This window comes from Natrix helvetica (assembly GCF_964273705.1).
Source record: "Natrix helvetica genome assembly, chromosome: 2".
Classification (NCBI taxonomy): Eukaryota; Metazoa; Chordata; class Lepidosauria; order Squamata; family Natricidae; genus Natrix; species Natrix helvetica.
The window spans coordinates 271,993,908-272,018,534 of NC_138552.1; the positions used below are offsets into that span (position 1 = coordinate 271,993,908).

At 39.4% G+C, this 24,627-nt stretch overlaps 1 protein-coding gene across 1 annotated transcript; it reads right to left on the bottom strand.

The window, feature by feature from the left end:
• Window positions 1–1,205: 1,205 nt before the first annotated feature.
• On the bottom strand, window positions 1,206–23,466 carry LOC309387700 (uncharacterized protein). Its single transcript, XM_081944424.1, has 3 exons — window positions 23,012–23,466; window positions 5,219–5,327; window positions 1,206–2,042 (listed from the first exon to the last, which is right to left on the bottom strand). Exons 1-3 carry the CDS (start codon window positions 23,180–23,182, stop codon window positions 1,756–1,758), a joined length of 567 nt encoding a protein of 188 aa, XP_081800550.1. The 5' UTR covers window positions 23,183–23,466; the 3' UTR covers window positions 1,206–1,755.
• Window positions 23,467–24,627: the final 1,161 nt, after the last annotated feature.

Here is a 24,627-nt window from a genome sequence, read left to right on the forward strand (position 1 = left end):
AATACAATACAATACAATACAATACAATACAATACAATACAATAGTAGAGTTGGAAGGGATCTTGGAGGTCTTCTAGTCCAACCCCCTGCCTAGGCAGGAAACCCTATACCGTTCCAGACAAATGGCTATCCAACATCTTCTTAAAGACTTCCAGTGTTGGGGAATTCACAACTTCTGGAGGCAAGCTGTTCCACTGATTAATTGTTCTAACTGTCAGGAAGTTTCTCCTCAGTTCTAAGTTGCTTCTCTCCTTGATTAGTTTCCACCCATTGCTTCTTGTTCTGTCCTCAGGTGCCTTGGAGAATAGCTTGACTCCCTCTTCTTTGTGGCAACCCCTGAGATATTGGAACACTGCTATCATGTCTCCCCTAGTCCTTCTTTCTCTTAAGCTAGACATACCTAGTTCCTGCAACCGTTCTTCATATGTTTTAGTCTCCAGTCCCCTAATCATCTTTGTTGCTCTTCTCTGCACTCTTTCTAGACCAACGTTGAAGAGGGACAATTCACACAGTGCAAAAAGCCAAAATGAAAAGCACAATGCAGTAAACAGACATCTATTAAGAAGCGTTTTTTTCCTAGAACTGCAAAGAGGAGACATCAACTGGATGGGGCTAAAGAGAAAGCAGGAGCAGGAGAGAAGGCATAGCCGGAGCCAAAATCAGATTTGCAGAATACACATTACTGAGTCAAGGTCAGGATAATGCATTATGATTATGGCAGGACCCAGACAGGGGCAGGAAAAAAAAGTTAGTTTTAATACAAAAGAGACCCAAATTTAGCTCAGTCCCGATCAATTACGTTGTACAAACACCAAAACATAATCAACTGTGTGGCAGTGTCCAAGCCTTACCTAGTCAGTGGTCCAAAATGATCAAACAGCCCGCAACTTGAGATTGTGGCTGTATTCACAACTTTTTAAACTTAGTTCCTAGATTGACCTAGATTCATTTAGGTTTGCAAAATAGAGAACCATAGACGATATGAGTTAAATATTTGTAGTATCCTCAAAGAAATATTGTCTCCAGAAGATTAGACCACTGAAGAAAAATACTAAGGCTAATATATGGCTATCACAAAAATGTGCTACTTTTAATGGTAATTTTTTAGCTGGAAGGTAAAATGAAATTCTCTTTGAGACCATTGCCAAGCAAATTCTTTAAAAAAATCTTTGAAGTATTTTCATAATTCTTTTAATAAAAAACCTATTTATTGTAAAAGAAATACAGAAAAAGAAGAAAATTGTTACCATTCTCCTCACCAACAAGCTGCTTTGAAAAATTATGTAAAACTAAAGAGCCTAAGATTTTTAGCCATATAAAAACATTTTGCATCAGTAGCCTCCAAGTGAGGGTTCTGTCATATTTTTGGAAATATTTTTTCAGGAATTTCAGAAACAGCATCAAGGAAAAGTTGCAGCAAACGGAGCAAACAACAAGCATCGTAGGCAAATTGGCTGAAATAGTCCAAAGTTTATTACGAATGAAGGCAAACCTACGTTTCCCGGGATAATATTGCAGGATTCTATCTGGGTTAGTCACGTGGACCAGAGGTTTAGTCTTCCCAATTATTTGTCGGTGCAATTCTTTAACTATTTCATTCTGAAGTTTATGGAGCTGTGGCTATCTTGTGGACCACTTTTAGAATGATTAAAGGGCCTTAAAATATATATATATTTTTCAGGTTGAATGTTCAGAGAAATAAGCTGTTTTGAAATTAATGTCCTGGCTTGGAATATTTTTGCTTCAAGACCATCTTCAAACGTTCCCTTTCGTCTCCCCTTTTAACTCTGGCTCTAGGAGTTTTGCCCAGACTTCATTATAGGGATGCATTTTGGATGATGGTTTGTTATATTGGTCTACCATCCACCTCTTTTCAGAGGCCCATTTCACTAAACCTCCTTGAAGGTTGTAAATCATGGAAGAAGTAATGAAGTGTTGATTTGCCTCACAGCACAAGTAGTCACGCAGGAGCTGAGCTGTCATGGATGACCGATAGCCCACAGTGCAGTAGCAAACGATGTGTCTATGATAACCTTCATTTTCTGAAATGGAATAAAAATTAAAATCTTACTCACATGTATATGTATATGCGATAGCTATATATGCTGATACCAGTGATGTGCAGTCAGGGGAGGCACAGCCTCACCACTGTCATCATGAAAAGAAAAGAAAAATGTAAAAGGAAAAAGGCGAGAGCTGAGGTCAGGCTGAGCTAGTTGCTGCCTCACTGTGGATGACTCTGCTTAACTGTTTAAAAAAGCCTCTAAAAAAGCACCCTCTACTATGAGGCAGGAGAACTGCATGCCTCATCTAGTCTGACTTTAGGCGTTTTATGATCACTCGAGCAGTGTTAAGCAAGGGTTAAAAGCCTAAAAATTCCTGATGTAGGCAAGGCATGCAGTTCTCCTGCCTCATAATAGAAGGTGCAAAGGAGAAAAACAAATGCGGTTGCTTTAAACTGGAACTGAGCATGCCTGGCTGTGGAATTCTGGGAGTTGAAGTCCACAAGTCTAAAAAAAATTTGAAACCCACCACTGTCTCAGTGCCTCACCAGCCATAAACCTCACCGCACGTCACTGGCTGATACATATCACATTGTTCTCTTTCTGTATAAACAAAATTATGCAGGATACCAAAAAAAGAAAAAGCAAGGAAACCAAATAAATTAAAAGCATAAGGGAAAAATTAGATTTTAAAAAAGGAAAATATAGCTAAAACTAGTTTATAACAAAAACAGCTTTCCATACCTTTCTCTCCTTCAGTCCTCATTCATTCTCTCTAGCTTCTTCAAGCAGGCTAGAACAAGAGCTAATTAAACAGACACACAGAAACCAGGAACTTCTCATAAGGAAGTTTTATTAAAGAAAAGTTAAGAAGCTATTATGAAAGATTTCTGGCTGACTGCGGTTTATCAAATGTGAGTTCATTTCATAATAAGTAGCATTCATAAATTTATAAAAAGCTAGTGCTGTCCACTTGAAAACCATCACGGATCTGCTGTTAGACCCTCTGCAATTTGCATATTGAGCAAATAGATCGACAGATGACGCTATTGATGTGGCTCTGCACTACATCCTACAACATCTTGAATCTCCAAAGACCTATGCACGGGTCCTCTTTGTAGGCTTCAGCTCAGCATTCAATACCATCATTCCAGATGTTCTTCTAACTAAACTAAATCAGCTGGCTGTACCTGTTCACTCTTGTAAATTGTTTTATAGGACACTGCACACCAGAACAACTAGACACAAGGACAGTTTTTTTCCAGAATGCCATCATTCTGCTAAACAACTAATTCCCACAACACTGTCATATTACCTACTAAGACTGTATTACTATTATTCTTCTCTTCCTTCCTAGTACCTATCTCTTTCCTAGTACCTATCTCTTTCCACTTATGACTATAACCATATTGCTTGTACCTTTAAATTTTATATTGTTTCATTTGTTTCCTAGTACAATTTGATTGCTTATTAGTAACCTATGACTATCACTAAGTGTTGTATCTTATGATTCTTGATGAATGTATTCTATTTTATTTTTCTTTATGTATACTGAGAGCATATGCACCAAAGACAAATTCCTTGTGTGTCCAATCACACTTGGCCAATAAAGAATTCTATTCTATTCTATTCTATTCTATTCTATTCTATTCTATTCTATTCTATTCTATTCTATTCTATTCTATTCTATTCCAAGCATTGGGAACTCTTTCAGAATGAGTCAGAATGAATCAGAATGTGGTGATATCCTTTCCTTTAAGAAATGTCCACGTATCCTTTCGTTAGGGAGAAGACTGCCTTATCAACGTGGCAAATCCTGTGTGGAGCAAGGAATGGAAGTGGTGATTGGACTTCCAGAGATAATTTTCAGGCCTTAGGATGCAACCCCAGTTTTTCCAAGAACACCTTGTCTCCTATCGGGGTTGGGTTCTAAATTTTGTATAGGTAGTCCTCAGCTTATGACCACAGTTGAGCCCAGAATTTATGTTGCTAAGTTTCTATTCTATTCTATTCTATTCTATTCTATTCTATTCTATTCTATTCTAATTACTTGTGATTTTTCTTTCTGCTGGCTTTACAAAAAGAACCAGAAGAAATTATTCTTTTTAGGCATATACTTTTCATCCATTTCTTAGTGTGGTCACAGTCTCATTTAAATCAGGTTGTTTACTTTTGACCATGTGAGAACAACCCTTATTACTAGTCACTCACATTCATTCAATCCCCCATTCAAAATCTTGTTTTACACATATACTTAAGTACGCCTCTCCCACTGAACATGCTGATTGACATTTTTATAGCAAATGGCTTGATATAATGGCTTGCTTGAGTTCAGGAACTGGGAAATAAGGATAAGGCCAATATTTCCAAAAATAGAAAGGAAGGAGTCAAAAGAAAGAGTGTGTTGTGAAAAACTAAAGAAGGCCAATTTGATTCAGGATCTTTTTTCTCACCAGTTGAGTTGAGTTGGCGATGTCACGTTCTTTCAATCCAAAATTGTTTGCAAAAGGAAAGAAATGAGAGAGCAATAGGAAAACATCTGTATATGGCTGAACCATAAGAAGTAAAAAGGAAAGTATATAACGGATAATTTTTACTGCATTTAAAGGTCCCGAGAGAGAGGGCAGAAATAGGATATTAGACAAACTGTTATAGAGCTAGAAGCCTTCATGGCCAATAGCCATATTGTTGCAATGAAAAAGAGAATTTTCCAAGTCTTCCAACTCTCAGCCTTTTGTACCATAGTGAATATGTATGACCTTTTAGAAATCTAGGAGTATGCAACAACTGAAGTCATGGATGATTTAAGGGAGAAATTCAATTCTGCTTGATGAAGATTGTCTCAATAGCATTTAAGCATATCTTGATCATGTCTCTAAACACTGGTATAGCCTGGTTCATTTGAAAACTTCACAAAGCAGGCCAATGCTTTCTATATATATATATATATATATATATATATATATATATATATATATATATATATATATATATATATATATATATATATATATATATATATATATATATATATATATATATATATATATATATATATATATATATATATATATATATATATATATATATATATATATATATATATATATATATATATATATATATATATATATATATATATATATATATATATATATATATATATATATATATATATATATATATATATATATATATATATATATTTACTATACCTTGTTCGAACCATGCTTTGAAAATTTCCTTTACAGCATCCGTTTCAGGAGGAACTAAGATTGCTTCCGGCAAGTGGCTGACTTCAAATTCTGCTGGACTTCGAGTATCCTAAGACCAAAGGAATAAGCAAATGAAAATCTTGAAAGGACTGAGCAGAATCACCAAGGGGATCCCCTTCCCATCTTTTTCCTTCCTTTGTGTTCCTTCCTGACAGCAGGATCACTGCTTAAGAAGATGGAATAAAAGAAAGACGTATCATAAATCTGGTTATTTTTTCTCCAAAGATTACCAAGCTTCCAGTCTGCTTAAGTATGGAGGTATCTCAGCAAAAGTAGGCTAGTGGAGAATGGTTCCAAGATAACAGCAAAGCTTACAAATTATATATTATATTGAAAAGAACAATTTTCAGATACCCTCAAACCCCTGGTGGGTTTTTGTTTTTTTAGGTCTCTGGGCATCTCCTGTGAAAAATCGGTAGTATAGTCTTCCATTTTCAGGTAGAAAAAAATTGTGATATAAACTGTAAATAGTAATAAGATACAGCAGTGTTCCAATATCTCAGGGGTTGCCACAAAGAAGAAGGAGTCAAACGATTTTCCAAGGCACCAGAGGGTAGAACAAGAAGCAACGGGTGGAAACTAATCAAGGAGAGAAGCAACTTAGAACTGAGGAGAAACTTCCTGACAGTTAGAACAATTAATCAGTGGAACAGCTTGCCTCCAGAAGTTGTGAATACCCCAACCCTGCAAGTCTTTAAGAAGATGTTGGATAGCCATTTGTCTGAAATGGTATAGGGTTTCCTGCCTAGGCAGGGGGTTGGACTAGAAGATCTCCAAGGTCTCCTCCAACTCTGCTATTGTATTGTATAATTCAATAATAGTAGAACATATATAATGAATCAGATAACCTGGCAATGGCTAAGAACAGGAAAGTTGAAAAAAAAAGACTAATTCTGGCTACACAAGACCAAGCCTTAAGAACAAATGCATACAAAGCCAGAATTGAAAAGACAGCAACAGACAGCAAGTGCCACCTCGGCAAAGACGCTGAATAAACTGTCGACCACCTGATTAAGCTGCTGCAAGAAGATGGCACACAGACTGACAACAGACAAGAGCATGACAAAGTAGCAACAATGATGCACTGGAATATCTGCAAGAAATACCTTTTGCCTGCAAGCAAGAACTGGTGGGACCACAAAATAAACAAAGGAATAGAATAGAATTCTTTATTGGTCAAGTATGTTTGACCACACAAGGAATTTGTCTTTGGTGCATATGCTCTCAGTGTATATAAAAAGACAAGATACATTCCTCAAGAATCATAAGGTACAACACTTAATGATAGCCATAGGGTACAAATAAGCAATCAAATCATATACAGTCATAAGTGGCAGGAGATGGGTGATAGGAACGTGAATGATAGAAAATGGGTGATAGAAAATGAAGAACCTAAAGTGCTCTAGGACCTTAGAATTCAAACAGGCAAGCACCTGCCACATAGCATCCCAGACTTATCAATTGTCAATAAGAAAGACAAAGATATCTGGATAGTGAACACAGCAGAACCCAGAGAGGGAGAATAGAAGATAAAGAAATGAAGAAAATTGCAAAAAGAAAAGATCTGCAAATAAAAGTGGAATGACTGTAGCAAAAGAAAGCAAAGATAATAGTAATAAGTGCCTTGTTGCAATCACTTAAAATCAACTGAAGCACCATTTGAATACCATCAGCACGGACAAAATCATCATCAATCAACTGCAAAAGGCAGCTTTACTTGGAACAGTTCATACCCTGCGATGATACCTTTAACCCCATCAAACAAGATTTGCCTATCCCAGGTCTTGGGAAGGATTCGATAGGTGGATAAAAATGCCAAATCCAGTCTAAACATCTGGTTGATTGTGGGACCAACTGTAATAATTAATTAAATATGTGCTGCCCAACTCTCAACAAGTCTGGGCAGCTCATAACAATCAAAGAAATTACAATCAAGTCAATAAAGCAAAGATAGAGATAGCAGATCATATCAGTATAATTTTTAAAAAAAATTCCATGTAATTCCATGTAACCCCCCAGAAAACCTATTCCTGCTCTCGGACACAATGCAGTTCTGTTTACACGATATTATGGACACATGTATTGCTTCTTGTAATTTTATGCCTTCTCCTGCTTCTTCCTGTATCATTGTACCTGTAGCGTAAAGAGAACTGAGGTTAAAAAAAAGAGGCCGTAATGGAGCCTTTTGAACAATCTTTACTGGGTTTTGCTGAGAGGGCTCTCAATCAAGCAACTGATTAGGCTTGCCCAGAACTACAGCATTCAGTTTTGGAAGACATCGTGATGCCTGGGAGAATAAGAGGGGTTCATTTTAGCAGAAGTAAAATCACCCAACTGAATGGAGCACTGCTTTAAGGTCGTAAGACAGGAAGTCTGCCCAAGTATTAATTAGTGACCCATTAAAAATAAAATACTGAATTGGCTATAGTTACTAGATCATCGGTAAAGCTTCACAACTGCTACAAATGTGAGGGGGAAAGGTTGTTTCTTTGAGCCAGATAGGTCTTTATAACATGATCCATGTTTAACAATTAATGAATTTTCTTGGTTTATACCCTATGCCAAACTTTCAGATGACCATCCAAGTTGCATTTTGTGCCACCTTGTTGGCTAAAATGTAGCCGGCTAGTTGAGGATTCAAGATGCTGTGTGAACAGATGCTGTTTTAACGCTTCATCTTCAGACTAAAAACTTAATCAAGATATAGTAAATCATTTGATTGAAACAGCAGCTCAAGAGAGCAATTTAAGAAACTAGACTTGTTGTACAATGGAGTTTTTGTAACTTGTGCCTCATCACCTCTGTTCCTTATGACTCCCCAAAACAGAACTGGCAGAACATTCAGATCTCTAATCAAGTATGTTCCCTGCATCATTTCAGGCAGCGCTTCCCTATGATCTTTCAGCTGTTGAGGTGTAATGACAGAGGAAGAGTAAAGAAATTGCAGGCTACATCCCAGTGGTTATAAATAAGCAACTTGCATGCACACCCTGCTTCTATGACCCTGTTGAAAGTAATTTTTTTTGGTGTTTCTACACATTTTATAGGACATATGCTAGAAATATATTTGAAGATTTCTAGATAATCTTGAAATCACCCTGGCAACAAATGTGCGTATAGTCAAGGCTATGGTTTTCCCAGTTGCAATGTATGGCTGTGAAAGTTGGACCATAAGAAAGGCTGAGCACCAAAGAATTGAGGCCTTTGAACGATGGTGCTGGAGAAGACTCCTGCAAGTCCCTTGGAATGCAAGGCGATCAAACCAGTCAGTCCTAGAGGAGATCAACCCTGACTGTTCTTTAGAAGGCCAGATCCTGAAGATGAAAGTCAAATACTTTGGCCACCTAATGAGAAGGAAGGACTCACTGGAGAAGAGGCTAATGCTGGGAAAGATTGAGGGCAAAAGAAGAACGGAACAGCAGAGAATGAGGTGGCTGGATGGAGTCACTAAAGCAATAGCTGTGAGCTTAAATGGACTCCAGAGGATGGTAGAGGACACAAAGGCCTGGAGGAACATTGTCCATGGGGTTGCAATGGGTCGGACATGACTTCGCAACTAAAAACAACATAATCTGGAGAAAGCTGTTACACATATGCCAGGAAAGATACTTCCATCTACATTAACCTATATTTTGCTCCAGGCATTTTGCTGCTATGAACCATAGAAAAAACGTACAACGAATGCTGCAAAAGACAGATTCTCCCATGTTTAAAAGGAGAAACAAAGTCGCTGAGTCTTAACATACGTAGCCTAAATTAATGAAGCATAATTTTTGTATTCACATAACTATTGTGTCCAAATATATAAAAATATTATTGCTTAATGTAATGACCATGCTATGATAATGGCTAAATCGTAAACTACCCAACCCCTCTAGTCTAGCATTTGGTGGAAATCCTGATTGTGTATTATTATTATTATTATTATTATTATTATTATTATTATTATTATTATTATTATTATTATTATTATTATTATTATTATTATACAATTGTATCACAGCGGCCAGTTGTTTCGCCAGATTTGGCATTGATTACTAGTCGGGCCCCACCCAGGAGCCTAGGAGGTCGTAACGTATTTTCGTAATATATGTGCAGATCCAAGCAGTGCAGCTTTTTGCATTTGACTGATGGTGATTTTGTCAAGTTTTAACTTTTTAAATGTAATTCCAGTGCTTTTGGAATAGCACCCAGTGTGCCGATTACCACTGGAATTACCACTGCTGGTTTGTGCCATAATCGTTGAATTTCAATTTTTAGGTCCTGGTATTTCGTGATTTTTTCATGTTCCTTCTCGTTGACTCTGCTATCACCTGGTATTGCGATGTCTATGATTGTAACCTTATTTTTCTCAACCAGTGGGATGTCTGGCGTGTTATGCACCAGTATTTTGTCCGTTTGTATACGAAAATCCCACAGGATCTTGACCATCTGATTTTCGGTGACTTTTTCAGACCTATGTTCCCACCAGTTTGTTGTTGTTTTAATATTATAATTTTTGCACAAATTCCAATGGATCATTTGTGCTACTGAATTGTGCCGCAATTTATAATCAGTCTGCGCGATTTTTTTACAGCAGCTGAGTATGTGGTCAACAGTTTCATCAACTTCTTTGCAGAGTCTACATTTGGCATCATCAGAGGATTTTTCGATTTTGGCCTTAATGGCATTTGTTTGGATAGCTTGTTCTTGTGCAGCCAGGATTAGTGACTCTGTTTCTTTCTTTAATGTACCTGTTTTTAACCACAACCAAGTTTTTTTACTGTCCACTTTATCTTTTATTTTTTCCAGAAATTGACCATGTAATGCTTTGTTCGGACAACTCTCCATTCTTGATTTTATCACATCTTTTCTGTATTCTTGTTTCGTCTGTTGGGCCTTCAGTGGATTTTTGTTCTTTACTTCGATTAATAGATGTTCTTGACTTTCTTTTAAATAATCAGCCAATGCATGTTTTTCTTCTTCAACTATTTGCTTCACTTGTAATAATCCTCTGCCACCTGATTTTCGGGGCAGGTATAGTCTATCAGTGTCACTGCGTGGATGTAAACTGCAGTGCATTGTCATTAGTTTTCTGGTTTTTCAGTCCAAAATGTCCAAATCAGCTTGTGTCCAGTTAACTATACCAGCTGTGTATCTTATAACTGGTATTGCCCAGGTATTTATGGCCTTGATTGTATTTCCACCATTTAATTTAGATTTCAAAATTTTCCTAACTCTGTTGGTGTACTCTCTCCTGACAACAGTTTTTACTTTTCCATGTTTGATGTTATCCAACTGCAAAATGGGTAAGTATTTGTAGGCTTCATTTTTGTTGCATTTAATTAGTTGGCCATTGGGCATTTCAATTCCCTCACATGTAGTGATTTTGCCCCTTTTTATGGATACAGTGGGGCATTTTTCCATGCGAAACTGCATTGAAATATCGGTGCTGAATACTCGGACTGCGTTTGTCAGTGATTGGATTTCTATTTCTGACTTTCCATAGAGTTTCAAATCATCCATATATAATAAATGTGAAATTTTTTTCAGCTTCTTTGGCTGTTTGGTAGCCTAATTTCATTTTTTTAAAGATTACTGATAGTGGGACCATCGCGATGATGAAGAGAAGAGGTGAAAGTGAATCACCCTTGAAAATTCCTCGCTTGATATTAACCATTCCGTAGTTCTCATTCCCTACTGCCAACTCAGTTCTCCATTGTTTCATCGCCTTTTCAGTGAAGGATGTAATATTTTTACTAATGCCAGTTGTTTCTAAGCATTTTATGATCCAACTTTACTTTACTTTACTTTATTTCGTATTTCTAGACCACCCCCTCTCCCAAAAGGGACTCGTAAAAAACTATGTGGCAATGAGTCGAATGCCTTTTTATAATCAATCCAGACCATATTCAAGTTCGTTTTTCTTTTCTTACAATTCTCTAATATCATTTTATCAATTAGGAGCTGATCTTTTGTGTCCCTACTCCTTCTTTTGTTGCCTTTTTGCTCTACTGGCAAGATGTTGTTTGTTTCCAAATAATCCATAATGTTATCTGCAGTAAGGCCTGTGAGTAATTTAAAGGTTGTTGGCAAGCATGTTATTGGTCTGTAGTTTTCAGGTATTGTTCCTTTAGTTGCATCTTTCTGAATCAAGTATGTTTTTCCAGTTGTCAACCATTCATCAATATGACCATTTTATATTATTATTATTATTATTATTATTATTATTATTATTATTATTATTATTATTATTATTATTATTATTGCATCAACAGAAGTGTATCACAGCGGCCAGTTGTTTCGCCGGATTTGGCATTAATTACTAGTCGGGCCCCACCCAGGGGCCTAGGACGTCGTAACGTATTTTCGTAATATGTGTGCAGATCCAAGCAGTGCAGCCTTTTGCATTTGACTGATGGTGATTTTGTCAATTTTTAACTGTTTTAAATGTAATTCCAGTGCTTTTGGAATAGCACCCAGTGTGCCGATTACCACTGGAATTACCACTGCTGGTTTGTGCCATAATCGTTGGAATTCGATTTTTAAGTCCTGGTATTTCGCGATTTTTTCATATTCCTTCTCGGCGACCCTGCTATCACCTGGTATTGCGATGTCTATGATTGTAACCTTATTTTTCTCAACCAGTGTGATGTCTGGTGTATTATGCGCCAGTATTTTATCCGTTTGTATGCGAAAATCCCACAATATCTTGACCATCTGACTCTCGATGACTTTTTCAGGCTTATGTTCCCACCAGTTTGTTGCTGTTTTAATATTATAATTTTTGCACAAATTCCAGTGGATCATTTGTGCCACTGAATTGTGCCGCATTTTATAGTCAGTCTGCGCGATTTTTTTACAGCAGCTGAGTATGTGGTCAACAGTTTCATCAACTTCTTTGCAGAGTCTGCATTTGGCATCATCAGAGGATTTTTCGATTTTGGCCTTAATGGCATTTGTTCGGATAGCTTGTTCTTGCGCAGCCAGGATTAGTGACTCTGTTTCTTTCTTTAATGTACCTGTTGTTAACCATAACCAAGTTTTTTTACTGTCCACTTTATCTTTTATTTTTTCCAGAAATTGACCATGTAATGCTTTGTTCTGCCAACTCTCCATTCTTGATTTTATCACATCTTTTCTGTATTCTTGTTTCGTCTGTTGGGCCTTCAATAAATTTTTGTTCTTTACTTCGATTAATAGATGTTCTTGACTTTCTTTTAAATAATCAGCCAGTGCATGTTTTTCTTCTTCAACTATTTGCTTCACTTGTAATAATCCTCTGCCACCTGATTTTCGGGGCAGGTATAGTCTATCAGTGTCACCACGTGGATGTAAACTGTAGTGCATTGTCATTAGTTTCCTGGTTTTTCGGTCCAAAATGTCCAAATCAGTTTGTGTCCAGTTAACTATACCAGCTGTGTATCTTATAACTGGTATTGCCCAGGTATTTATGGCCTTGATTGTATTTCCACCATTTAATTTAGATTTCAAAATTTTCCTAACTCTGTTGGTGTACTCTCTCCTGACAATAGTTTTTACTTCTCCATGTTTGATGTTATCCAACTGCAAAATGCCTAAGTATTTGTAGGCTTCATTTTCATTGCATTTAATTAGTTGGCCGTTGGGCATTTCAATTCCCTCACATGTAGTGATTTTGCCCCTTTTTATGGATACAGTGGCACATTTTTCCATGCCAAACTGCATTGAAATATCGGTGCTGAATACTTGGACTGTGTTTGTCAGTGATCGGATTTCTATTTCTGACTTTCCATAGAGTTTCAAATCATCCATATATAATAAATGTGAAATTTTTTCAGCTTCTTTGGCTGTTTGGTAGCCTAATTTCATTTTTTTTAAGATTACTGATAGTGGGATCATTGCGATGATGAAGAGAAGAGGTGAAAGTGAATCACCCTGGAAAATTCCTCGCTTGATATTGACCATTCCGTAGTTCTCATTCCCTACTGCCAACTCAGTTCTCCATTGTTTCATCGCCTTTTCAGTGAAGGATGTAATATTTTTACTAATGCCAGTTGTTTCTAAGCATTTTATGATCCAACTATGTGGCAATGAGTCGAATTATTATTATAATATTATTATAATAATATTAATATAATATTATATTATTATTATTATTATTATTATTATTATTATTATTATTATTATTATTATTATTATTATTATTATTATTATTGGCAATATCTCTGATAGTTTTGAAGATCAAAAATTAGTCACAGTAGAATCAGATTTGAAGCGTGCATAGGAAATTCTGGAGGAAATATACCAAACTTTGAGTACACTGTATGCAAATAGTTTCATGATTCTCCTGAAAAAAATGGAAAGGGATTCATAGTCAAATTCTCCGGCTAACAGGATATCAAGAAAGCAGCTACATCAGGTCTTATCAGAAAAAGACAAACATTGTAATCAGTTACAAAGTTAGTCATGGTCTTGCTAACTAGAAAAAGGGTGAAAATCCTATGCAGTTCAAAATAAAGAGGAGATACCAATCCTGGTCTCACATATAATGTTAATTTTAAATATGGGGCGTCTGTCAAAAAGGAAGACAGTATTTCAAAGCATGCTAAATTGGGAATAAATCCTCTGTTCTGATTGATATGAACAAACTGTCATTTTGAGCTTTGTGTGATGCATAAAAAGAGAAATGAACAGAACTGAAATGAGTAGGCTGGTAGCAAAGGGCAGCGTATAATCCAAGCAGTCAAAATGGCATTTGACTTTATTCAGTTTTCACTTCCGTGAATACTTCGGCAGGCAAAATGAATTACTACATATATTGCATTTTCTCTTTATTTTTCTTTGTATAATGCATCTTGATGAACACCTGGAAAGCAATAAAGGTAACATTAAAAACTCCCTAGAGTTAAATTTGACTCAGAAGACAAGGGGGTTGTCATTTTCTTCTTCTACGTTCTCTTTTCAACTTAGGCAACCTTTAGTCAAAAATTCAGGGGAATCCTGTAGCAACTTTTCTAGCTGACATATTTTATTAAAAGGCCACCAGACTCCTTATTTTTTGCTGCCATGGCATACCTAGCCACAAGAATGTTAGCTCCTTCCTTCCTTCCATCCATCCATCTATCCTTCCTTCCTTCCTTCCTTCCACAGGTGGAATGGTTCCCAAATGGCTGCTAGAGGAGGGAAGAATCTGAACTGCAGGTCTCCCTCACCTTCTTGATCTCCCCCTCTAGTCCATCCATGCTTCCTGAGCTATCTCAGATCCGCATGCTGAGCTACATTTAACTATTTGATTTTTCTTTTCTTTTCCCCCCAAAAATGTTGTCAGCTTTTGATTGGCAGGAATGAGATGCCAACATTTATTTTCTGTTCCACCGAAGTCTTTTACAGGGCACTGACTTCTCGTGTGAAAAAGAAATCAGGATTGAAAGTGATTCTGTGGTTTACTCTCTCCTTTTAACCCAGAGACTATGTTTACTGGGGAGGGATTCCATTCTTTTTGCTGTGATAATAAGAGTTTGCTAAGCCTCTTAACTAAAAGTTACAATTTCATTTTAAACAAAAACTAAGAATAAGCCCTTTTTAGAAGGTTTTGTATCTTGTTTCCTAAATGAACCAATAGATTGGGTAGGATTATAGGTTGAAACATTTATAACAGCTCATTGTATAAAAATAAACAAAACCACTACTAAAAAAAAGTCCAGATGGATATTTCAAGGCTGCTATTATAAATGGAAGGTTTAAAAATAATGCAGCAAAGGAATGTCAACTGAAGCTTTGCATTTGGGCTTTGTGGTTAACCACAAGGGTTGTGTTAACCTCTTTAGGCAAGAGAATCTGGCTCAGTAGGCAGAGTGCCACGCTATTTTTGATCTGACTGGCCCCAAGTTTAATGTGGCTTTCAACTGAGCCCTTTTCATGACACTTCTCATTTCAGGATGCTGTAAGGCTTTTGCTAGTTCTCCTACCTACAGGCAAGTAGAGGACACTCTCATCCCCTCCCTTCACCCCTCCCCTTGTGTTGGGACTTGCAATTACATCTCATTCAAGTAAATTCAAGCAAGCCTGGCTGGGAACCTTACCGTGAAGAAAGAACGGGAAATGTCCTCTGTTTGGAAATGAAACACTTTACAAAGTCCAGAGACTCGACCACTTGAAGTATTTGTGTAATCTGAAGAGGACTGTTATAAATGTTCCAGGAAGCAGATCATTTGCATGCTAGGGAGCTTGTCATAAGCTCTCAGCTACCAGTAGCACCATAAACACCAGGGAATGGGCTAGTGATGCATCACAGCTGCACTTGTTAAGCAACTTGTTCCTCTTAATGACGTTATCACTTTGGAGATAATGACTATACAATGACTTTTGATGGCTAGCAAGATTGACAAGCTTAAGCCATCTGTCAAAACTTGCCCCAGGTGTCGCTCAATGGTTTTGCAGGCATGGGTTGAAAAGGGATTGTAGGAGAAGCTATGTGGGGAAACAGCTGCAACACATATCCCTCCTTTCACATCTGTCACCTGTCGATATTAAAGAAGCCAGAGGGGGAAGTGTCCGCCATAGGGCAATGCATTTTGAGATAGATCTGATTTCACAACTGTCTGCATTTAGGATAGTTGCCTGTCCTCTCCCGCATCTGACTTGGAATCATGTGAATTCAAGAAATATATGGGAAGCCATTAAAGCAAAAATAGCAGTTGGCAGGAGGAAAACAGATCCTGCCCTGATTATGCTAGGTAGGTGTTGCTGAATGGGTAGCTGATAGGAATTAACTGCTAGGCAACAGAAGAATATACGAATGTGAGGAAAGCTTTGACGAATTAAGCCTATTAAGCCTATCAGGCCACCTAGTCCAACACTGTCTTACACAATGGCTAAATGAATGGATTTGGAAAGTTCATATGTATTTCTGGTTTGGAAGGCAGCAATTCCTTCCCACAATAATTTATTCATTTATTAAATTTATATGCCTCCTATTTCATTGACAGTTGATTCTGGGTGCCTATTATCAGTTCCTCAAAACTACCTTTCTTCTGTCAAGGAGGAAAGCAAGTGAAGCTGACAAGTACAGGGAAATTTGAGAAATTAGCAACAGAAATCCAGATACTGTAGTGATGAAAAGCAGGACTGATACTGCAAATATGCAAATGAAATGCAAATGAAATGTCATTTCAGAATACTATTAATATGGCATTTTGATATACGTCCTTTCTTTTTGGCAAATAAAATAATGGTGCTGAAAACGTTTACATTAATAAAACAGCCTGGTGATATTCAATGTATTCAAGGGATAAGAACTGAACATAAGTTGTTGATATATGTAATGCTCCTTTTATATAGATTTGGAGAGCTGGTATAGCAGTGCTGTAAATACTCCAGATATACAAAAATGGGAACAAATTCAGTATTTACCAGTTGGTATTAAATAATTTGTGGTAATATTTTTTCTCCAAATTAAAAAAGCTTGGTGATATTTCTAGCAATGTATCTTGTTTGGAAGAGGTTAATATTTGAAACCGTACAGCACAGAATACGGGATATTAAGAGGTGGATGAAAATGAAATGGGCAGCATATAAATGAGAGAGAGGGAGAGAAAGACACACACAGAGGGGGGGGAGAATATGTGTGTGTGAGTGTGTGTTGTATTTGTGTTGATAAATAAATGAGCCGAAGGACAGAAAGGGGGAGTAGTGAGCTCCCTCCTATATTTGGCCACATCAGGGGTTGTAACACAAACACACACACACACACACACACACACACACACACACGTAAGAATAAGAAAAATGTGACCACAACTGTCATGAGAATCTGATTCTTTGGGATAACTTGTTTAAAACTGACAAAAAAAAACCCTTTCTTTGAAAAATATTAATGAAAATAAAAGTTACCCTTAGTCACTTAATTTAATACATTTTAAAAACTGTTAAGCTCCAGAGATTGCATTGGCAAAAGAGGACAAACTGCTCTGCCTCTCAGCCTCCCTATGTAGACCATATAAAGTTATCCCTGAAGCAGGAGCCATTTGGAAGAAGCCCTGCAGCCTAGACTCTGTACGAAGCTGTGCGGTGGAATGGCTGCTTCCAGAAAGAGACCCCAAGAGGCTAGAAAGGGAACACGGGGTGCCTCGGGGTAGTGGAGGCTTTGGGACACCCAGAGCAGGCTATATGTGAGCTGGGGAGGTAGTGCAGTGGAAGCCTGGGCCTGCATTAGGACTCCCAGGACTCCCCCACTGGTGAGGTACCTGAGGCTTAATGACCCATCTGGTCACTTACTGGCTGCATTTGGGAGAGCAGGAATGAGGGTTGTTAAGCAAAGTGATTCTGTGGACACTTTACATAATGAAATTATGACTTGCAGCTGTAATGAACAGACTCTATTGTAAATTGAGGACTATCTGTGTATGGAACTGCAAGGCCACTGCTTCCTTGATCATCGTACTCAGGAAAGGAATATTTGAAGTTGGTCTATAATTATAGAGATCTTCTGGGTACAAAAAGGCCTTTTTCAGTAAAGACATTATAATAATGTTTCTTTTAAGCAGGTAGGAATGGATCTGACACTCAAGGAAACTCATCTCCCTTAACCATGAGCTAGGCACACTGTTTGATTTAATCAGCTGGGTGGAGCAAGAATTGAGCAAGTGGGTACAGCCCTCTCCTGTCCTGATACCCCAAGTCTTGCTCAACTTTGTCCCCAAAGGACAATGAAAATTGCTCATTGTGAGCTTCTCACTGTTGTCTTCCCTGCAACATGTTGATGGAAGCGATACTGCACAATATAAAAAAGCATCACTGGCATCTTTTGGGCAGACATAACTATGATGGAATGTCTAACAGGTTCTGGGAAAGTAGAGGAGGAAATAGAGCTATTGCAAAAGAGGCATCTCAGCATGGGGGGGGGAGGGGAAGCGTGAGAAAGAGGCTCAAAGTAACTCCTTCCTAATGCTAGGTATATGTTGAGCAGGCCAGGTTCTATTATGTTACCTGCCAATAATGATCTTTCTGAAAATCCTAGTGTTTCTTGTTTCCTGAGTTTGTCAGCCTTGTACAGCTTGTATCAACAGATACAAAGAAATAACCCTTTTGCATCTACTGTCATGGAATAGGATTTCACACGAGAAATATGCCTCGCTTCATTTTTGATGACTTTCACCTGTGCTGAAGCTTCCGTTCTTTGCTCTGTACTGCTGAAGGCATCTACTTAGCTCTGCTAGAAGAGGAAACATGTTACAAGGATCTCGTACCTACTCTTTTTTGTGTTCTACAGTTCAGCCTGTATCCAACAGTTTTAATAACAAACAAGATGGAAATTCTCAAACACTTTTAGAAAACCAGATCCATCAGATTTTTTTGGCAAAGCCATTTTAGCTGTCTCAATTGCTGCAGAGATTTATGGCAGCCATCAACTCATGACAACAGAGTTACAGAGAGATCTTTTAAATTAGATCTCTCTAATTTAGCTAGAATCACTCAAGCTAAACATATATAGACTAGAGAGATGAGTTGGGAGAGGCTAGCAGAGACTATTGTCACAAAAATGTACTTAAAGCCCAGGAAACAGAAAGTGTGAGAAAGAGCTTCAGACTGACTCCTCCCTAAATAACTGGGATATGGGCAAATGCAACCAGGCTTTCATGATTCTGTTACTATAGCCTAGGTCAGCAAAGTATAATTCCATGAAGACATGCGCAGACTGTTTCATGACCTGGATTATTTTAAAGGCCTAACAACAGCAAACCAAATTCAGCATGGGTTCTACTGCATGTGGGGGCCAGATAACAGTGGCTGCAAGTTCATGATAGCTCTGAAATCCCTCAAGACAAGCAAAATCTAGAAATTTAACTGTATTTCTTTCAGAAGTCATTCTGGCTAACTTGGAAAAAAGACTATGCAGTGGTGAGATGGAGAATACATTAAGAGTGTTAATGTTCCTGCCATCCAGCTAACCAGAGAAATCAGCACTGTTGGATGGAACTTCTGGTTAGTGAGATGCAGTTTCTGCAGACTACCATTGCACCACTAATCACAGAGTAATTCAGAGGAGCTGGTGGAGATTAACTCAAGCCACCCCCCTCTCAACTTTGTTTTTATAATACATTTCAGGATGATGGCACTTTTATCAAGGATGTTCTTGTGAATTTAGCCTGCATGGACAATTGCAGACTCAGATTCACAATTCACATCCTTGTATGCAAAAGACTTGCACTATGTCACGTACTGGTTATCCCAGACCCTTCCTCTACTGAAGGTAGAGAACATGTTTTTTAAATAGAAAAGTCTGTGGAGAAAAGGAGGAGACAATATTTTTTCTCTGCGGACACTGATAAACATTTGGAAGCCCAGAAAACTGAACCAGGAACTATTCACCTCAGGAATGTAGAAATAGATTAAATGTACTGGTATAATCCAGCCATTGGTATTAAGATTTTTATTTCTATTTTCTGTGGTGTGCTAAGCGTTACTTCCTTTATTTTCCTGTACAAGTTATTTTCACTGTTCAATTGTTTTTCAGTGTATGTTGATAAAGATATATTTTTTCTTTAGAAATCTGATCTGAACTTTCTCCAGACTTGGGGAATAGTAGCAGACTATTGCCCTCTTGTGATCTGTCTGGAGCATTGCATTTTCTTTTGAAATTTTCTTTTAGAGATTTGGGCAACTCTGAAATTACGTTCTTCCATATTAATGTTTACTTACACATTGCTTCAATTGTTTAATCAGTAGCTGACCTGGCATTAGAAATAAGATTTAGTTTGGAGGGTCTAAAGCTTTTAGTTGGATTCGTTGGTTAGACTGCCACTTGAAAAGAAGTCCCCCTTTCCCTGCAAGAATAAGATTGCAGCCTCTCATGTATCTGGTGATGGAGTGGTTAGAATCCAGTACTGCAGGCTGACTCTGCCCACAGCTTAGAGTTGACAGGATCAAGGTTAACTCATCCTTCCATCCTTTTGAGGTCAGTTAAATGAGTACCCAGATTGTTGGGGGCAATACGCTGACATTGTAAACTGCCCAGAAAGTGCTATGAAGCACTATGGTGTAGTATAGAAATCTATGCCCCAAGCACCTGATGGAACCGGATAGGTTCCAGACGGAGCTTGGGCCATTACCTGTAGCCCTGACCCGCGCTCGGTCGGAGGACCTAGCGGCCGCCTGGAATAGGGCGGCGGCTGGGGCCTTGGACCGGGTTGCGCCTTTGCGACCTCTCCTGCGACAGCGACCCACCCGGGCTCCTTGGTATACCGAGGAGCTGAGGGTGATGAAGCGCCATAGGAGACGTCTAGAGAGCAGGTGGAGGTCCTCACGCTCCGAATCTGATCGAACACAGGTAAGAGCCTATTTACGGACCTACCTTGTGGCATTAAGGGCGGCCAAACGTAGATATTGCGCCGCTCTTATTGCGTCCGCGGATAACCGCCCTGCCGCCCTGTTTAGGGTGACCCGCTCCCTCTTGTCACAGAGGACGCGGGGGGCACCCTTGCAGGGCAGAGCAGAGGAGTTTGGGGAATATCTGCAGGACAAAGTCGCTCAGATCCGGAGTGGATGGGCCCCCCTCAGTGGACCAGACGGGCCGCCAACAGCGAGTCCTGTGAGACCATCCTGGGAGGAGTTTGATTCTGTTGCCCCCGAGGATTTGGATAGGTTGCGTGGACGGCTGCGACCCACCACATGTTTAATGGACCCGTGTCCCTCCTGGTTGGTACTGGCATCTTGGGAGGTGACCCGAGGCTGGCTTCTGGGCCTGGTGAATGCCTCATTGGGTGAGGGATCCTTGCCAACCGCCTTGAAGGAGGCGGTGGTGAGGCCCTTACTTAAGGGGCCTTCGCTTGACCCAACGGAGCTAGCTAATCACCGTCCAGTCTCCAACCTTCCCTTTTTAGCGAAGGTTGTTGAGAATGTGGTGGCGCAGCAGTTTCCATGACACCTTGACAAATCCGATTATCTAGACTCACGCCAGTCCGGCTTCCGACCCGGGCACAGCACGGAGACAGCCTTGGTCGCGTTGGTCGATGATCTCTGGAGGGCCAGAGATAGAGGTTGTTCCTCTATCCTGGTCCTATTAGACCTCTCGGCGGCTTTTGATACCATCGACCATGGTATCCTATTGCGCCGGTTGGAGGGGATAGGAGTCGGAGGTACCGTTCTGCGGTGGTTCGGCTCCTACCTCTCCGACCGGAAGCAATGTGTGTTGACAGGGGGACAGAGGTCGACCCCGAGGCCACTCACTTGTGGAGTGCCACAGGGGTCGGTCCTCTCGCCTCTCCTGTTCAACACATATGTGAAGCCGCTGGGTGAGATCATCCGTGGTTTTGGGGTTGAGTGTCACTTCTACGCTGATGATACCCAGCTGTATATTTCAACCCCAAACCACCCCAACGAGGCTGTCGAAGTGATGTCCCGGTGTTTGGAAGCCGTCGGGGTCTGGATGGGGGACAACAGACTTAAACTCAACCCCTCCAAGACTGAGTGGCTGTGGCTACCGGCACCTCGGTTCAGCCAGCTGATTCCATCGCTGGCCATAGGGGGCGAACAATTGCCCCCTGTGGAACGGGCGTGCAATTTGGGCGTCCTCCTTGATGCCCGGCTGTCAATGGATGACCATGTGGCAGCCGTGGCAAGGGGGGCGTTCCACCAGGTTTGCCTGGTGCGCCAATTGCGCCCCCTACTGGACCGGGATGCCCTACGCACGGTCACTCATGCGTTGGTGACGTCCCGCCTGGATTACTGCAACGCTCTCTACATGGGGCTGCCCTTGGGATGTGCCCGGAGACTGCAGTTAGTTCAGAACGCAGCCGCGCGGGCTGTGATGGGGAGTACAAGGTACTCCCACGTAACACCTCTCCTGCGCGAGCTGCACTGGCTGCCTGTGGTTTTTCGGGTGCGTTTCAAGGTGCTGATTACCATCTTTAAAGCGCTCCATGGCACGGGACCTAGTTACTTGCGGGATCGCATCCTCCCACATACATCCCTGCGGCCAATTCGCTCACACAGAGAGGGACTTCTCCTGGTGCCGTCCACTAGGCAATGCCAACGGGCGACACCAAGGAGTAGGGCCTTCTCTGTGATGGGCCCAACCCTCTGGAATGACCTCCCCCCCGACATTAGAACCACTACTGACCTCCGCTCCTTCCGGCAAAAATTGAAGACTCACCTGTTCCGATTAGCAGGCCTGGCATAATTACAACTGTCCCTCCTGGCAAATGTATTAACTGGTTATTTTAGGGGTATTGTTTTTAACTTATTGTGTGTGTTTTAGGGGTTCAAAATCCTATATTTATATATATTGCTTTGTACAGTTCTTTTAATTCCATTTTTAACCTCCTCCATTCCAACTGTACATATTCAATTTTTATTGTATTTTGATATATTTGGCATGGACTGTACACCACCCCGAGTCCCTTTTTGGGAGAGGGGGCGGTCTAGAAGCATGAATAATAAATAAATAAAATAAATATGTGCTATTGCTATCTCTACAGGTCCGCTCTCCTGACAATTTTTATACTGTTTTACCAAACCTCAGAAAATAAAACCAGGAAGCTGGAATGCTGCTAGGTTACAGAAATGATATGAATCAATCTGAGGAAAGAAATTAAAAAAAACCCTGAAGATTTGCCAGCATAGTATTTCATGTGACATGATAGCTTTATAGGTCTATCCTATCTATTGATATAACCTAATGATCTTAACCTTACTAACCTTACTAACATATGGAAAACTTTCTGCATATCCAACAGAAAAAATAATGATTCAGCAAAGGAGAAAGCAACTTACAAGAAGGAGAAGCTCTCCTGGTTTATCTTCCATCCACTGCTGGAGGGTTTGTGTTGGTATTGACTCGACTCCTGGAAATCGCTCTTCAATCCATTTGATCACCAAAGGTCTCATTTCAGAGGGTTCCCTCAAACCTGAATCTTCAAGGTCTTTTAAAAATTGGTCAGCCATTGACTTGTGAGGTTTACCGAATAAGAACTTTTAGCTATAAAAGCTGATTGCAAAAATTCTTGGCAAAAAAATACCTTGCAAACAATTTTGATAGCAAAATTATCTCTTTAGTCAATATATGCATAAAATATGTTTAAGTGTATTGTATGTCTCTGCCCTATTTCATTTCTGCCTCTTGCTTCTCTTTCCCTACAAGTATTCAGAATTTGACCTCTGGACGAATAGTACATAAAACCTGAACAATGAAAAAAACATGATTGCAAAGGGAGGAGACACAGTCACGGTAAAAAGTTAACATTGCCTCCTGAAATCTGAAATCACTCTGCCCTTTGAACACTTAAAAACAGGAGGAGCCAAAGAGGAAAAAGGAGAGATCTAAAACAAAAGGCATACTAATTTTGATTTTAATGCATTACAGACAGTATTCCTGCACTTTTGAGAGAGGTGAATTTCAACCAGTGTAATTTTATGATTTTTCTGTGTAATACTCTCCTCTTCAATACAACCAAATTCGAGGCTCTGTTGAATTACACTGATTCTTTAGAACCATGCTAATCAAGCTTTGAACCTGTTTATGGAAAGAAACAGATTTAACTCCACAGTTGTTGACATGTCAGAGGCTGGATAGAGGGAGACTAAATCTGTCATTTTAGACATTTAATTTTTTAGTGGCATTTTAAATATGAAAGATAAAAATTAACAAAAGCTAATATTTAGAATCAAGAAAAAATTCAGAAAAATTCCAAAGTATAAATGTAAATTAATGATTACAACATTACTTTCATGCTTTCTATTCTTTCTAGTTAACAAAAACATCCAAATTATTTTTTTCTGTTTCATACTGTTGGAGCAAATGTCCTTCTGGGTTCGGCTCCAAGTGGGGAAAAAGACACTGGAGACATGGAGGCTGCTTGGAAAAATGGTTTAATGGTGGACAGGGCCACATGGCTTGAGTCCTGAACAGAAAAGGTGATCACATGCTTCAATGTTGGGGAGAAGAAGAGAAAGAAAGGGAAAGGGCTTGCTAGGCTTTTTATAACCTGTTCAATCCCACCTCTCTGTTTCCAGTTGCTGTGTAAGAAATGTATTCTGATTGGTTGTCAGACTCATATGGGCCCATGCAGGGGCAACCCTCTAGGCTGAGTCCAAGTTTGGTTGAATTCTCAGAGTTCTTAGATGCCATGTGGTCAGTTGAGTAAAGGCTTATATTATCATGCCTTCATTCCCAACCCCCTGGAGCTGAAGGGGAGAACTCTTTATTATGTAAAGGGACTGGCTTGGCCTTCTTAATGGCCCATTGACAAAGTAGGTGGAGGCAGGAAGCTACAGGGAGCTAGTCTCAATTTAAAACATGTTTCTTCCTTTTCACATCCAGGGCAATATAATATTCTGCCTCTTCAATATTTCCTAGGATATTTCATTTTTCTGGGAGAGGGCTGGGTGAT